The sequence below is a fragment of the Rhinopithecus bieti genome, unplaced genomic scaffold (genome assembly GCF_001698545.2).
Source record: "Rhinopithecus bieti isolate Rb0 unplaced genomic scaffold, ASM169854v2 scaffold_54, whole genome shotgun sequence".
Classification (NCBI taxonomy): domain Eukaryota; kingdom Metazoa; phylum Chordata; class Mammalia; order Primates; family Cercopithecidae; genus Rhinopithecus; species Rhinopithecus bieti.
The window spans coordinates 456,840-474,854 of record NW_016803233.1 but is presented as its reverse complement, the minus strand read 5'-3'; the positions used below and the strand labels follow the sequence as shown (position 1 = coordinate 474,854).

Sequence of the window (18,015 nt, the reverse complement as noted above, 5' to 3'; positions counted from 1 at the left end):
AAAAAAAAAAAAAAGAAGCTTGGTTTGAAACTTAGCTCCACCATATAACAGTTGTGCAATTTGGGCATTTATTGATCTTCTCTAAGCATTCATTCACTTCCTGTAAAATGGAGAAACTCTCTGCAAAGCTATTTTAAGGATTAAATTTACATAAAGAACTAAGCACACTACTAGGCTCCAAAGACGAAGCTTAATACCTTGTGACTATTATGATGGCTCCTGCATGCTTCTTAAGGCTGATCAATCATTGCAATGAATGACAAAATCTTTCCAAAGTCTTTATGGGAATAAAATACTAAGTTTTTTTTGTTTGTTTTATTTTTGTTTTGTCGCGGGGGGCGGGCAGCGGTGGAGGGGTGGTTTTTTAGAGTTTTTTTTTTTAACCAACATTAAATGTGATACAGCAACACCATGCGGCTGTGGGGGTGCTTACAGATCAAATTAAGTCACTAACTCTAGTGACAAGATGTATTACAGTAGCAAGTAAAGTCGACACAAAACTTCCGACTGACTGCTCCAGAGTGAAACACACCTACCACCCACAGCATGTCTGGATGGGTGCAGGGCACCAGGAAGGCCACCCTGTTCCCAAAAATGGATGTATGGCTCAAGTGTCACAATGTCAAACTCCTATCCATGACTCACTTCATTTTCAGTAAGCCCCATGAAGCACCCACAGTGTCTAAGTGCTTGAGTTGACTTAACCAAGCATCATTTGTGGGATCTTGGGTAAGAACTGCAAGCAGAGGAGTGAATGGCAGAGATCTGAAGACTTGAGGGTCAGACAGATCTCAATATAAACCTTGGTTCTTTCCCTTCAGCAGTAAAACCTGGGACAGGAAACTGCTGACTGCCAAGCCTCAGGCCCCTTACCTGAAAATTAAAATATTACTAACATTACAGATTTGTTATGAGGATCAAAGGATAAAACATGTGTCAACAGTTTGGCATCTCTTAAGTCTCTGTTTCCACAATCTATAAAATGGGAACCAGAGCATCACCTGATGAGGCTGGTATAGAGATTAAATAATTCCGTGTCTTCAACTTGACTGCCCAGCCCAGTGAAAGACACATACCGAATGACCAAGATTCAGTCACCAATGGTTCACGAACAGGCTTTAGGGAAGTCCTGGCACCAAAAAGAGAAACAGGAAAAGCATTTATTTATATAATTATTTATTAACAAATAAGAGATAAAAGAGCAGCAAGAAACAAGAGTCAAACTAGGAGACCCTTGGCATTGTTTTCTAAGGGTTCACTGGACCAAGAGATGGGAAGAGACAGCCAGCTACCCTGTAAGGTGTGACAGGATCTCCATGCCCAACACCTAAAACTACCTTCAGCATAAGCTGCTGTAATGCCTCATCAGGCATTCATACCTTTGAGTGAAACATGGGAGGGATTTCCTTCCAACAGTTAGCTGAAAGCAGACTTTGGAAAGGAGGGTGTCGGTCCTGAGCCAGGGCATTCATCGTGAGGTGGAAAAGAGAATGTCCTGAGACCCTAAGGGCAAGCAAGAAGTCTTAGGGGGTGAGGAGGATGAAGAAGGCAAATTGGCAAGGGTGGCACTCATCATGTAATACCATAGACCTCAGAGACAAAAACTCCAGCTTCCCCTGACCGCACATCCTGGTCAAGTCACTCCTTCCCTCAATGTTCAGATTTTTCATCTGTAAAACGAAGTTAATATTGTTTACTTTCCAGATTTTCTCCTCAGAACATCCAGTAATAGAGTCCTTCTGTAAAATACTGCAGGTCAAGTACTCAGCATGGAACCCAGCACGTTCCACCAAGAGTGGACCTTGACTTAACAGATGTCCATTCTAAGCTGAAATCCACAGGGAAAGATGCTCCAGATAGCTGCTATTTGGACCCCCTAGGGAAGCAGAGGCCCAATATACCCAGAAGCAATTTCCAAAGACTGAGGAGGGCCTCTCTGAAACTTCTGGAACTGAGAAAGCACCATCCTAAAAAAAACAAAAGTGGTTGTTACAAACAAAACCTAACAAACTCACATGACAAAGTGATGGAGTTCCCTAGCCGAAGGACAGCTCAAGGACAAAATGTGATATATAATTTGACTTTTAAAAATGATGCCAACTCTCAGAAACGACAAGTTAAAGTTGCTTTTGGCACCTTCCCCTCCTCCTCTTCTCCTTTCCCTCAAGTTGCTTCAAGAAACTGGTTGCCCCCCAACCCTACTCCCCGCCAGGCACATCTAAGTTCTACCCCTGTCTCCAAAATACTTCCCACCCCTTCTCAGCCAAGTGTTAAGTGGGAAACAACTAATTCACAACCATGTGTGAATGAAGGGGCAGTACAGGTTGGGTCTGTAAAAGATACTTACTAAGCCAAAAAGGTTTTCAACTGCAGAAATGTCCTGTGACTTAGTCATGGGAGGTTAAAATGTTCAGGCAAGGAAGAAAGCAGGTGCTACCTGAGGTCAGGCAACAGGCAGGCTAGAAGCTGGCGATGTCTGGTGTTTAACCATTTCCTCTTTTCATAGTGAATGCCATTTATTTATTTCTGAGCCCAAGAGAAAGGCCTTAACAAACTTATTTCCATGGTAAGCAGGAATTTCAGACAAGAGGCTGCATGGGGCAGATAGAGAAGTCACTACTAAGGCGGATACGGGCTGATAAGGCAGAGCTACTCACCACCCGCTAACACGCTAACACTGAGATGACACTGGCTTCCAGTCTGCTAAGCAGAGAGTTTGAAAACACCCACACTCACTCCTTTTTCCCTTCACTACTCCTACTCACTTGATGTAACTTATAATGCACCAACACACACGAGGGCAATACACACTCAGAACCCAGTTTTTTCTTTTGGAGAAACTTAAATCGAGACCTCACACAAAGCTGTCCCTCTGTGGAGAAAAGCACTTTCCTAGGCTGCCCAGGGCTGGATCAAGGCAAAGACCACTGTTCTGGTGAAACAATCTGGCAATATGACAGACAAATATATAAGAAATTTATTAATATGCCTGGCCTTTGAGCCGCTAATTCCAACTCTAGTAATCTATCAACACTAGTGCAGAATATGACAGATGTACACAAATATTCACCACTCCAATGTGAACAACAGGTCCTCTTTGGGGAAACTGCTAAGCCAACTGTTTAAAATACACAATTGGGAGCAACTTAAGGGAGGGAGGGAAACATCATTTAATACAATGACATATCTTTTTAACTATTATTGAAGTATTTTTAATGAAATGGAAATGTTCTTGATGTGTTAAATGAAAATAAGCAGGACAGAGATATATCTGGGCAAAATACCTGAAGTGACAGTAGTGGCTACCCCTGGTTAGTGGGCTTATGGATGACTTTTACATTTTCTTTTTTTATACTTGTCCTCATTTTCTACAAAGGGAACAGGTTCTTCTTATTCTTTAATAAGAGGAAATTATTAATAACAAAAGTCTGTTAAGAGTAGACAGTAGCTTACGTTAAATGACAGTGCAGGGTTGCAATCAACACTATCCATACTATGGGAAACTACGGGATAAACCACCAGTTTCTTTGGCAAATGAATTACAACTAAAAAAAGAGGGAGGAGCCCACAGATTAAAAGAAATTTGAAACATGTCCATGAATTTCAACATACAGATCTCATACGGATCCCGGTTTGAACAAACCATTTTTTTTTTTAAGAGACAACCAGGGAAATTTGAACAATGACTGCATATTTAATGACACTGAGGAAGTGTTTTTTTCAGATGAGAAAACATATTATGGTTCAGGTTTATTTTTTTCAAGTCCTTATCTTTTAGAAGTACATACTGAAGTATTTATGGATGAAATGAAATATCTGATATTGCTTCAAAAAATCAGGGAAGGAGGTAGAAATGAAAAAAAGATTGGCCAAAAGCAGACAATTGTTGAAACTGAATGACAGTTACATGCCACTCTGCTATTGCGTGTGTAAAAATTTAAGTTAACAACAAGCAAACTGGCTGGACACAGTTACTGACTGATGCCTGTAATCCCAACATTTTGGGAAGCTGAGGCAAGATCACTTAAGCCCAGGAGATAGAACCTGCAGTGAGCATGACTATGCCACTGCATTCCAGCCCGGGCAGCGTCTCTTAAAAAACAAACAAACAAACAAAAGACAACAAACAAACTAAGAAAAACTGTCCAAAGTAAAAAACTACTTGGAGGACTGAGCTACTAGCGCAAAACAGACTACAAAAGGTATGGGGGAGGGTGGGAAGGAAGGGGAATCTAATAATGCAAAGTATCATGAAATTATTCAATAATAAAACCCATATGTTTTAGGCCGGGCGCGGTGGCTCACGCCTGTAATCCCAGGACTTTGGGAGGCCAAGGTGGGTGGATCACAAGGTCAGGAGTTCAAGACCAGCCTGGCCAAGATGGTGAAACCTCATCTCTACCAAAAACACAAAAAAATTAGCCGGGCGTGGTGGCACGCGCCTGTAATCCCAGCTACTCTGGAGGCTGAGGCAGAGAACTGCTTAAACCTGGAGGGGCGGAGGTTGCAGTGAGCCAAGATTGTGCCACTGCACTCCAGCCTGGACGACATAGTGAGACTCCGTCTCAAAACACACACACACACACACACACACACACACCCATATGTTTTAATCCCAAAGGTACTGTTTTAGTTACAAATTACTTGACAAAACATCTCCAACATAGGTCTGTCTCTTTCAAAGTGAAGGTGGAGACTGGTTGGCAGAACTGATCTCAAGCCTCATCATGCTTTTTCAGTCAAATGACCTTTGAGAAGTTATTTTTAACTTTTTGAGCCCGTTTCCTCATCTGTCAAATAAGAAAATAGTGGCTTTGTGGCCTAATAAAGTGCTGTGTGGACGAAATGAGAATATATTATAACAGAGTGCAGAAATGCTGAAGACTAAACTCAGGGCACAACTGCTCATAAAATCGTATGATTCACTACTTACCATCCATAAAGAAAAATCTGAGAGGTCAACACGTTTTGAAAATACCAATTCTCTCATTAATCCCTTTCATACCATATTGTGACTGGCTGCCCCAGATGCATGATGTAAATTATCTAGATTTAAATGCCTCCCCCTCAACTCGAAAGAAACAAGTCAGGAGGGAAAAATGCTTTCCTTTTTCCACTGGCAGATGCATATCTTGCTTGTGTCTCTGTTATGTGTGTTTGTTTCCATCAAGAAAGTAAATGCTAACCAGACTCTCTTCCGTTTACTTGCACTTTGCAGCTAAATCACTAATAACAAAGCAAGGCAGGGTGGCAGTGGGGAGGTGTGGGCTACAGAGCCAGGCAAACCCAGATTTGATTCCCACCTCCATCAGGTACTAGCAGGGTAATGTGAGGGTTTGAAACAGCCTATATAAAGTACTCAGTACAGGCTGGGCACAGGTGGCTCATGCCTATAATCCCACCACTTTGAGAGGCCAAGGGAAGCCAAGGCAGGCCAATCACTTGAGCTCAGGAGTTGAAGACCAGCCTGGGCAACATAACAAAAAAGTACTCATTACAGAGCTGATACTCAAAAAGTGACAGCCAACTCTGTGACTAGTACTACTAAGCCAACAGAGGAGTGCAGGTTGCAGACACCAAAAGGCCAGACTAGGAATCTGGCTTTAGCATTCTGGTCTGCTAAGCATGTGCAGCACAACCTTCAGGAAATTTAGTAGCTGTGGGTTTTTCCAACTGCTCTATGCAATTGGTAGGCACATATATAAAGCCCAGAGAGGTAGACTTAACAGTATTTGGAAAACTTTTTACCAGGCCTGCCTTCAAGATTTATAAATCTAGCTTTGCTACATTCTTCATAATTTTACTCAAATATCTGAATGCTAACTACATTAAAACAAAACAAATTTAAAACCTAGGGTTAAAAGAGAAGGGTGATGTCCCTGAGATACTTACAATCTACTAAAAGTGAAGACATACATGAACATCAATAAGAACACAACTTGGCTCACCAGCCTATCATTGACAAAATTATCCCAAAATCGGGAGGAAAAAAATCCTACTTCCATGGCCATCCGGTTGGTATTTAATACTCTGTCAGAAAGTTCTTTTATGAGTCTAACCTACATATCTCATGTCTCAGCAGAAGCCTATTTCCTGTTTGTTCTTTTTCATTAGTATCACACGCATATTTGCGTTTACAGCTTTTTTTTTTCTTGAGGATGAGTCTGAGTAGAAAGATCATAAATTGAGTTGAATCCTTTCTAAACCTAGTTCATCATCTGTGAAATGGAGAAAAAGCACCCACCCCACAGAGCTGTTGGGAGGATTATATGAGATGATATGGGTAGGGCAACCAGCACAGTTCCCGGCATAGAGTAGGTTCTTAAAAGTAATGTTCGCAGATTCTGAAGTTGTTCAGACTCTTACACACAAAATGCAGAAGCCTTGGGATGTGACAGCACTGACTTGGCACCAGTTTATTTATTGGGCGGTAGTGTATTCACTTGCCTTGGTATGAAAAATATTACTATTATTAAAGCAGCAGCTGCTGCTGGGCCAGCAGTGAGTGCTTATTTTGATTTGCACTTTGTGGAAATAAGGAGTATCTAATTTTATGTAAACGCTATTAATGTGAATAAACATTATAAGGAAAAGGAAATGGGCATCATAAAAAATGATTAATGAAACATAAAAGAAGGCTCCCCACATTTCAAAACAATGAAGACAATCAAATTTTATTTTGTGTGTAGCTGGGCAGTGAAGAAGCTGTTCAATGGAAGTAAAGCCGTTAGTCCTCACTGGACCTTTAAGTAGGCTCCATTATTTAACACTGAGGAAAAACCAAACCAGAAACTTTCCGAAGAGAGCTAAGTTGCCCTGCCTGGTCTTTCACCCGTTCTGGGTATCTACGGGAGGATTATTCAAAGAGCACCAAGCCGTCACTTTGGATTCAGTGGCAATGCGATGTTTCTTTTCTGGTCACACCCTATGTGGAATGCTGATCTTTCCTGACCACATCAGCAAAGCCAAAACTAGGCAGCACAGTGCTCTGACCACAGTCCTTCCAAGTATCCCAAATGAGTACAAAGCAGAAAGGATCAAGGGGAGGTGAGACTTGCAGAGGGAAGGGGAGAGAAAGTAACATCTTCCAAGTGTCACCGAGTGCCAGGCCTCTGCCTCCCTTATATTCCTACTGATTCTCCCAACAGCTGTGAGGTACCATCATTTCCATTTAACTGTCATGTCAATGAAAAATGAAGATGAGGCAGAAGAACTAGATCTAGTCCCAGCTTTGCTGTGTGATCTGGGTATAAACGGTGTGCTTCCCTATCCTCCTACTCTCCTCTGAGGACCACCATCACCCCCAGGCTGAAGGGGAGGACTTAGCCCCACCCATCACACGGCCGTCTCATCCTGGCCAAAGCTGACGGGAGCAAGGATGGTCTCCTGACCCAAGTGGGGCCAATCCATCCTCCTTCCCAGATATCCTTGCCCCAGAATCAGGCAGACACCAATGTGCTATAGGGCACTGGAGCTGAGAACAATTTGGTGCCAGAGTTGCCATCATCTACCATTTGCCCAAAAGAGAACATCCTCATTTTGTTTCATTCTTGCCCCTCCTGTTCCATAAAATATCTCCCATGAATCCTTCCAGTAAGTCCCCATTTTGCTTTAACTAATGTATTTCATTTTGCTGGGGGAGGGGAAGGAACCTCTTACAACAAAACAGCCTAACACACTTGGCTTTTCTAGGTCACAGCTTCCTCATCCATAAAAAGAGGAGTTGGACTAGATGGTCTGAGGCCTTTTCCAGTTCTATAGGAATATGCATCATAATAACATAGTTCTCACTATACTTACAGCCCACTGCGTGCTGGGTGCTATACCAGGCACTGGAGATAAGGCCATCCTGACCCTAGCCTTTCGGTACAATGCTACAGAAATGCAAGGTATCCAGGCTGTTTTAATAATAGAGAGAGCTAAGAAGAGCTTACATTTTCCTCCACCCAAAACGCATCTGGCAGGGAAAGGGATGGCCTAGATTGACTTAGCCAACTCTGCTTTCTATAATAGTTGGTGCCAAAATGCAGTTGTCTTTTGGGCTTTACCTCCTTGGCGCATGAGGTTCTGATTTTATTTTCCCAGCTTTTGAGTGGCTAAATTGGGTGCTGCCTTATCAAAGGGGCACATATTCCAGTTCTTTGGGGGAAAATTATACCATAACTTGGCATGAAAATTTTTTCAGTTCTTACATAACTGACCACAAACAGCACCATAACAGAGGGCTGTTCAGACAGGGCTCTGGGCTGGAAAGAGCCTACTGTGAACTCCAGGACTCTGTTAAGACCAAGTAGAGTCAAGTGCTTCCTGATCTTGACCTAACTCCTGCCCACAAATAATTAAAACTAGTTTTCCTGACACTGAAAACAAGCTATGAAGTACACAGAAATGAACATTCAAGGACAGATCCCTTTTGCTTTAAGGCTCCTGCCTCCTAACCAAACTAGAATTCCTTGTGGTCTCAGTGCTTCAAGCTGTAATCAGTAAAGCACACAACCTAGCTGCCATGCTCTGTACCAGTCAGGGCCAAGGCATAAATGTTTCACCTCCCCACAAATGACCACAATCAATCAGTTATGCAGGTACATAATAAATACCTGCATTTATTATGTAACAGAGAAAACAGCTCACTACCCCAAAGCCCCAGCAAGAATCAGAAGGGGCAGCTTTCACACACCAATGGAGAGGACTATACAAGTGGGATGTAGAAGCAGGCAGAAAGATTATAGCAGTGATACAAGGAAACATGGGCAATGAGGTTGCACTGGTAGAGTCCATCAGGCTGGCCTGGGTCAAAGTGGGCAGTACTGGTCACTGGTTCCCTCACTTCAGAGAGTACAGGGCCCACTAAGGGCTGATTATACAGTTACACTGAGTTGACAGTCTGCTTCAGATCAAATTGGCTATGACCATGACCCACAATGGACAGAGTGTTTGGTGTTGCCCTAGTTCTCTCCTTAGTCCCATCTGTGCCTCCCCAATGTGGGTCCTTGAAGTACACACATCTGACTTTATCTCTCTGTCATCTGACCTCATCACTGACCCTTCAGAAATGAGTCTACCAACTCCCATCTTCTCAGTTACACAGGCAATTGTCTAATGCAATAATATAGGGCAATAGCAACAAGGATAATAAGAACAATCATTCATAGAGCACTTAGCACACCAGACACTGTTGTAAGCACTCTACAGATACCAATTCACCGAGAGGTAGACACTTATCCCCATGAGGAAAGTAGGACACAGTAAGGCTCAGTAACTTGCCCAACACACGCTAGAAGTAACAGGGATACAATTAACCTAGACAAGAGAATTTCACCCTCCTCAACCCAAGTATTGCTACTGGTCCTCAGTAGAGAGGAGTCCTGCCCATGTACCTCTCCATGAAGGAATGCTTCTGGCCTCATTCGCCTCCTTCTTCCCTGCCTCACAGGAGAGCTGGGTAGTCAGAACTTGACACCCACAGGGCCATAATTTACCAACACATACAGTCACTTGATGAGTGCCTCCCATGCACTGTCTCCTTTAATATTCAAAAAGCAATGTAATTTATTTATCAAATGGGGAAACAGAGGCTTAGACATGAAGTGATTTCTAGCCCCAAAACCTTACTCATGTTTAAGTAATACATGTGGGAATGGCCAAGACCAAGATCTGGCATTGGTCCCCAAATGACTAGGTTACATATATGGAAACCATCTCTCTGAGGCTCCCTGGACAAACAGATAATGAAGGCAACCGTCTGGGTAGTGTCTGAACATCCAACACCACAAATGGTTTCTGATGAAAGGCTGCTAGCCTAACATCAGGGAAAGCTACTGCAGCCTCACACAGCATGTCTTCTGAGACCAGGACTTAATGACAGCAGACTACGCTAACAAGATCCAGTTCCAAACTTAAGGTTTACTCTCTACTCTTTCTACCTAGAAGCAAGTTACATGGAATGGTACTGGGGAGGACTCCCACAATGTGAATTGCCAGTTCCCACAGCCCTGTTAAACAGCAGACTGCAAAAAGCCCTGGGTTGGGCAGCCCTGAATTCAAATCCCTGCATGGTTTCCTTCTCATCTTTGGGCCTCAGTCTCCACCTCTCAAAGCAATAGGACTACACTAGATCTGGTGGGTCCCGTCATTCACAAAGTTTCTCCCACGGAGATAGAAAGTCCTTCTAGAAAGCCAATCACCTGAATGAGGTAACACTTTGCTTTCCCACTTTATAACTGGCAATCCAAGCATCTGATCAGCAACAGACGATTAGTCCTACACCACTGAGCTGATGCATTTCAGCCAAAATCAAACACGTTTGGCGTGAGAGTTATACCAAACCAAGTTACTAGCAGTGTCCACTAATTTTTCCACAAAGCGGCTACAGACCCCCATCACAGCTTTCAAGAGCCTTTTGGAGATCAGGCTTCCAGGTTGGCAATTGCCAGACTAGATATTCTCCAAGGTCACTTTTACCTGGACACTTAGCAATTCCCTGCATAACTAACACTCAGCAAAAACTCAGGGCTGTTGTACGGCCAGGAAGCTGGAATCAGAGAGCCAGAGAGCCCTGCAGAAACTGCAACTGAGAGTAGTGGTTCTTTAGCCAGGGCTCTGGGCAGCTCATAGGCAAATCAGATTGGGTCAACAGTCCCAAGCATGCCAGGGTGGAGGTGGAAGCAACAGGGTCATTTTCACATCTGCCCAGTCCAAGAAGGATTGCTGGCAGCACTGTCTTTGATCACAAAAGGCAGACATTTAATGAGGGGTCCAGCAAGAGGTCTCAGAAGAACAGAGAAAAGCAACTGTCTTTTTCATTTTTCTTCCCTCTCCCAAACTCTTTCTCTCTAGCACTAGAAATCAAATTGAGGTAAGAAGACAATTAATAGATGCCTTTCTCACAGGTCTTGCAAGACAAAACAAACTGGCAGACAGGAAGCATAAAAGACAGTGAAATACAGAAAAAACACAATGGGTTTTCAATGCAGAGATTCTGCATTCAGAGCCCAAGTCTACCATTTACGACTGTGTGATCCTGGACAAGTTATTTAATGCCTGTGAGCCTTTATGTATTCACATGTAAAACAATAATAAGAATGCTACTAGAATAATCTTTTATTAGATGATAGGTGTAAAAAATGTTTTGTAAAACCCAAAGATATACATATGAAGGTGTGTTAGGCAGTTCTTGTGTTGTTGCAAAGGAATATCTGAGGCTGGGTAATTATAAAGAAAGGAAATTCTGCAGGCTGTACAAGCATGGCGCTGGTATCTGCTTGGCTTCTGGGGGGCCCTCAGCGAGTGTTTAGTCATGGCAGGAAGAGAAGTGGGAGCAGGTACATCACATGGCAAAAGCAGGAGCAAGAGAGAGAGAAAAGTGGAGGACCCAGACTTTTAAAACACTGGATCTCATGAGAACTAACTGAGCGAGAACTCACTTATCACCAAGGGTCTGATGATGCTAAACCATTCATGAGGCATCCGCCCCCACGATCCAATCACGTCGCACTAAGCCCCACTTCCAACACTGGGGACTATGTTTCAACTTGAGATTTGGAGGGGACAAAAATCCAAACCATACCACAAGGACAAAAAGCATTAGCATAGAATATCTGGCTAACAGGCTTGTGCCTTGTTTTAGAAAGAGCATGAGTTCCAACATACACAATTTTCTTCTCCCTTTGATTCTATAGATAGATACATTCACTCACTGACCTTTGCTGGTTTCATCCAGACAAAACCTCTCATCCTAAGTACCTCCAGACTGGGTCAAAAGCTTGGGCACAGAGCCTTGACTTCTGTGTGGGACAGAAACATTATGGGAAGGTTTGCTTGCCTTTTGTTGTATTATCTTCAAGAGGTCAGAGACAGACCCAAACATACTTTCTCTACTTTAAGCAAAAGAATAAATCTTGATTTTATCTAAATCCTTCCTGAGGTTTTTTTTTTTAAGACTACAATCTCCTTGGGGGTAATTAACGGGCTTCTTAAGTTTAGCACCTGCAATATAAAGTAGCACTTCCCATTAAGTTTACCAGCTTTTAAAATTTAAGAGGTAATGCACTTGCATTCTTGAGCAAGGGGAGCTGATGAACAAGATCAGATGTCAAACCCTGACCACAGAAATCCTATGCGTAAGATTTCACAGAAAAACACTTAAGGACCTAAGAGTATTTATCAAAGACTGATGACCTCTATCATCAGCATGGCAGACACCCAAAACGACACAGATAAAGGTTGAAACTTAATTAGAAGGTGAGGGAACACATACAGAACTCTGACAGGCCTGCACGAGGACTCGACGGTAACGCAATTAATCCCAAATCTGATACTGGTTGTATGACCTGGGCGAAATACTTACTGGTTGTACGACCTAGCTAGGTGAAATACTTAACTGCTGTAATCCTCAATTTCTTCATCTATAAAATGGGGCCACTGATGATAGGGTGAAAAAAGGTATTAAATAATAGTATGTATAGGTAGTAGGAAGGTTACTGTTATGAGATAGGGCTTGATACTGAATCTACATTCCGTATCTTCATTCATTTCATCAAACATTTCTATATCTTCAGAAAGAACTGAACACACCAGGTAAACACGTTAAGAAAAGCCTCTAATGCCAGACCCACACTTGATTGCCACCTCCCATAAAAAACTTTTAGGCTGCATTTTTTGAGGGCAGGGTTCCTCATATTTGTATCCCCGGGTCTAGCACATTGCTGGGCACATAAGAGGCACTGAACAATCTGTATATTGACTACATGGTAATTTGAGTGATTTCACTTGTATTCCTAGGATGAATGTTCTATACTATTTCCCTCCCCTGGGATCAGGCTGGGACTGTTTCTACTCCAGGACTTCTCCCTGCTAGTCTCTGGTGCCTGAAGCCCAGATGGAAAGAGATCTATCTGTGCACATAGGTTCCCACCCGGCTCCCCTAACCCGGAGGGTTTGGTAGGGCTTAGGGCTGCTGCACCAGCAAGACCTGCCCGCAGGGCACTCAGAGACTGGGCAGGGAGATCGGAGACCCGTGCAGGCTGCTTGAGCTGACCAGACAGGGAGAAGGGAGGCCCAAGGCCTCCCCTCCCCTGGGAACTGCCCCTTTCTACCCTGTTAAAGAGTTTTAGCCTTATTTATTTATTTCTTAAAGACTATTAGCTTCTCCATAATACAATCTGGATAACCCCAATACCTCAGTAGGACTTGGAAAATGACTTGTATATAGCAGGAGCTCCCCAAAAATGTGTTGAACAAATGCTGTTCATGGATTATACTCAAATGAGTTTCCACATTTAAATCTGAAAACTCATATCCAAATCTTTGAAAGTACAGGGAAAAAAATAGTATATTTAAGTATCACTATTAAGAACTCTGAAATATAAACATGAAGAAACATTAAGCCCCCAAGGAACTTAAGCACCTTTTTAATCAGACCAAAACTTGAAGGTGCACTGACAGCAAAGTCTCCTACGTTCCCTACAAAGCCACTGAAATATGTCTTTGTAGACACTTAGAATACCTATTTTATGTATTAACTGTTTTAAGATTTCTAAACTCTAGGCCAGGTGTGGTGGCTCATGCCTATAATCCCAGCACTTTGGGAGGCTAAGGCAGACGAATCACTTGAGGTCAGGAGTTTGAGACCAGCCTGGCCAACACGATGAAACTGCGTCTCTACTAGAAATACAAAAATTAGCCAGGCGTGGTGGTGTGCACCTTTAGTCCTAGCTGCCCAGAAGGCAGAGGTGAGAGAATCACTTGAACCTGGAAGGCAGAGGTTGCAGTGAGCTGAGATCACACCACTACACTCCAGTCTCAGCTACAGAGTGAGAGCCTGTTTCGGGGGGAGAGGGGAGTGAGATTTTTAAACTCCACTTTATTTACTAGCCACTCGACCTTAGAGAGAAATCATTTCATCTCTCTGGGCCTCAATTTTCTTCTCCATAAAATAGAGATGATAATTGTTCCTCTTTCAGAGAGCTCATATGACAGGTAAATGTAAGCATTCATGCCATGTGTCTACAGCAGGCAGCATATGGAGCAGCTGCTCAATAAATGAGCAGAACTTGCCTCCTTCATTGTCAACAAATTAAAATGTGGCCCAATATAAAATAACCAAGTAGACTTTCATTTGTCATGCTGGCCTCTCTCTCTGACAAAGGTACTAAGTATTAGCCACTCTAAGTCTTCAAATGGAGGGTCACTTCTACTGTCTGGGTCACAGCGGTCCTAAAATGCCTGCCTGCTCCCTTTTAGGGAAAACACTTATACTCTCCTAGTCACTTATTCATAACTTACAAATGGTCATGAGTGAAATGGCACACATAAGTGTGCTTTCATTGTTAAGTAAAACACTGGCTTTCTGCTTGGAAAACACTCATGCACCAGGACAAAACCTTGGCAGAAAACCAGCTCATCCGTTCCAGTCACCCCAAGGTAGCCACTCACCGTGTGCCAGCCAAACCGTGAACCCCAGAGCCATGTGCGACCCTTTGCCCCAAAAGGTGAGGCCCAGAATTAAACTCCTCTTTGCCTCTTCTTACCATAAGCGTCTTTTTTTTTTTTTTTTTTTTTGAGACATAGTCTCACTCTGTCGCCCAACCTGGTGTGCAGCGGTGCAATCTTGGCTCACTGTAACCTCGGCCTCCCGGGTTCATATGATTCTCCTGCCTCAGCCTCCCAAGTAGCTGGGACTACAGGCATGTACCATCATGCCTGGCTAATTTTTTAGTAGAGATGGGGTTTCCCCATGTTGGCCAGGCTGGTCTGGAACTCCTGACCTCAAGTGATCCTCCTGCCTGAGTCTCCCAAAGTGCTGGGATTACAGGTATGACCCCCCCATGCCCAGGCTTTCTTACCATGTATTTCTGATCTACTTCCTAGAGTGCTCATCACGGAGATGTAACTAAAAGCATCAACATCTGCATAACACGCCACATTCTCTACCAAGGAGACACCGTAAAAGGGAGAATGTGGGTTAATATGGGGCTCCAATCTTGGAGATCTAATAGTTTTTCAGTTGCACTCTATGTATGTTCATTAGTTATTCAAAGAGCAAAAAGAGATCATAAACAGGAAGGTACTTACTATAACTAGAAAAATATTTTTTTAAAGAGAGAATTCCAAGTTACCCAAATTAATTCCTATTCTGGAGTTTCCGTATCACTAAAAAGTACCCAAAAGTTCTCTTCCTAAGAATAACCACAAAACAACACAAGCCACATTCTTAAAATTTCCAAATATCTCACTTGTGAAGCATATGCCAACAAGATTTTGTGGTATGCCCCAAATTTTTCTTATATTTTGAGTGTGGTAATGTTAAGCCCCATATTTTTAAAGAACTGAATTGCGATCCACCTAAGATATTTGTAATAATGCACTACTTCCATATATGTAAGCATAGGGGGAAAAATTAAAATTCAACTATGGTGACTATCCATCAGCAAAAATACCTAAACCATACTTTTCACATATATGCAAAGGCAACCACTCAGAGAGTCCAACCTCAAGAATTAAAATATGCCGACGGGAGACAATGTTTTCCTGACCAACACCTTACACTTAAGTTCAGAAGAAAAACTGTAAAATTATTGTGCCATCCTGAAACATTGTTATATTTTTGAGAACATGGGTATCATCAATGTACTCTAACATGACACTTTGAACTTCTAGCCTGGTTTCAAGTTCATAAGTGACCACACTTGCATTATAGTTAACTCTATTTTTCTACCTAATCTTACAACAGTATTTCTCATTTAAAAAAATATTTTATATTTGCTTTTAAATGTATTAACCTTACACTAATATCAACAGCAACTGCAGGTAATTTAACATTAACCCTCTACTACAGGGTTGCTGGAAAATATGCTCGCATACCTCTGCAAACAGCATCACCAAATACTTAATCTTATCACATCCTTCACAAACAGAATACAGCAACACTATCTAAATGTGCAGGAAGAGAACGTTAAAATAACTGGCAGCTCTATTAGCAGGCACCGAAGAACTTATCTAGAAGGAAAATAACCACTCAGTCTAATCAATGTCACATACTTAGAAGTATGTACAATTAGTACAGAAAGAGGATGCAAAATGTTCCTATATCAGCATGTTTCAATTTATTACAATTAAGTGAAAGACAGACCCATGATGGGGTTCAATGCCTGGCAACTCTGTTTAATCCCAGATGACTGTAACAGACTGGTAGCGCACAAACACCAAAAAAAAAAAAAGAAAAGAAAAGAAAAAAAAATCCATTTACCTCTGGTTTTCAAACAAACCTAGTTAGGTGGTATTTCTCCATCCACTTCACAATTCACTCCCATCACCCAATACTGACTCCAGAGAGAACTCTGGAAGCATGCCGGAATGACACATTCAGTCACAGCACCAAGCAGGCAAGATGGGCCTCAGCACTAACACAAGTCACTCCCCTCCTAAAATTTGGGACCCTTCTACTTCTGACTCCCAGTTCTACGTGTGTGGAAACATCAGCATCAAAGCTCATTTCAAGATCAGTCGGCCCACAGAGGCCCAAGCTTCCCCATATTACAGAGGGCCGTCCTTGGGGTGGGGGGCTTACATCAGAAGGAGCTCCCCAAACCTCACCTAAACCAGCCACAGCATAACCCACCCAGGGTAAACCATCTCCCTTCCTACCTTCCACCCAATGGTGCCATTTTCAGTTGAAATACGTTTGCCTTGTTTGAAGGGAAGGGATGCTTTTTGGCACTTACTGATGATGCTGAGTTCCAGGGCAAATATCCTATTTTTATCGCGGCCCCAGAGGCTTCTGCAGCTCCCTGGCTTTCAGGTTCCTCTTTGCCCATACCACTCTATCATTAATTCACTGAAAACCCTAGAGAAATCGATTTGGCCTTGGCACTGCCCCCCACCCCCACCCGCAACGCTTTCCTGAAGACTCCAGATAAGAGGAGCTGTCGGACTGTGGTCTTGGGCCTCCCTTCTCCCTGTCTGGTCAGCTCAAGCAGCCTGCACCGGTCTCCGATCTCCCTGCCCAGTCTCTGAGTGCCCTGCGGGCAGGTCTTGCTGGTGCAGCAGCCCTAAGTCCTACCAAACCCTCCGGGTTAGGGGAGCCGGGTGGGAACCTACGTGCACAGATAGATCTCTTTCCATCTGGGCTTCAGGCACCAGAGACTAGCAGGGAGAAGTCCTGGAGTGGAAACGGTCCCAGCCTGAGTTCTCTCTGGGTCCTTTGGGATTTTTCCACCGGCCCTTGCCTCCGCAGCTACGCCTGCCTGGCCCAGCCGGCCTCTGAGAGGTGCGTTCACTGCCCATCTCCTAGTCCCTTGCTGGTGACCTTGGCTGCACTGCTTCGCCTCTGTGCCCTCGGTGGCCTGACGCCACCTACCTGGAGGGTTACAGGAGGGTCACGAAGATGTGGAAGGGCCGAACAGTGCATGCCAAGGACAAGACTTCCATCTGTCCTCCCTGGAGTGTCCACAACTCGCTCAGTCCTGTCCCACCTCCAGTCCCCAGGCCTTTCAACCCGCAGGACCCCAGAAAAGGGGAAGGGATGGGGAAGGGGCCGCCCGTCCGAAGTCCCTTATTTACCGGGCGGCACCCTGAGGGGGTGTGGCGCCCCCGGCCCCCCGCGTCCCCTTCCTCCCAGCTCCGAGAGGAGATCCTCCAGCTGCGCGGCGGCGGCGGCGAGCGCGGACGGCAGGGGTCCCGGCCCGACCTACCTCCTCCAGCAGCGTGACGGTGTTTCTGCAGTTGTGCAGCCGCGTGGTGAAGCTGGACGTGGTGGGCGAGTTGTAGTCCTCGGTGGTCTCGGCGATGAACTCCGAGACAGAGATCTGGTCCGGCATCCTGCCGGGGGGACGAGACACAAGCGGGGGCGGGGGGTGAGTCACGGCGCAGGCTCCCGGGGCCGCTGGCCGCCTGGCGGCTCATGAACCCCGGCGCGCAGCCCGCCACCCGCCGCCCGGCCTGGCGCGCGGCTCCCGTCCCCGGCGGCGGCGAGAGGGAGGGAAGGAGGCGGGTGTAGGCAGGCGGCGGCGGCGGCGG

At 44.2% G+C, this 18,015-nt stretch overlaps 1 protein-coding gene across 1 annotated transcript in view; it reads right to left on the bottom strand.

The window, feature by feature from the left end:
- The window catches only part of ASAP1 (ArfGAP with SH3 domain, ankyrin repeat and PH domain 1), a 399,491-nt gene that overhangs the window by 299,258 nt on the left and 82,218 nt on the right, over positions 1–18,015 (bottom strand). The window contains 1 exon segment of the mRNA XM_017870527.1: positions 17,691–17,817. Coding sequence (XP_017726016.1) covers positions 17,691–17,817 — 127 coding nt within the window.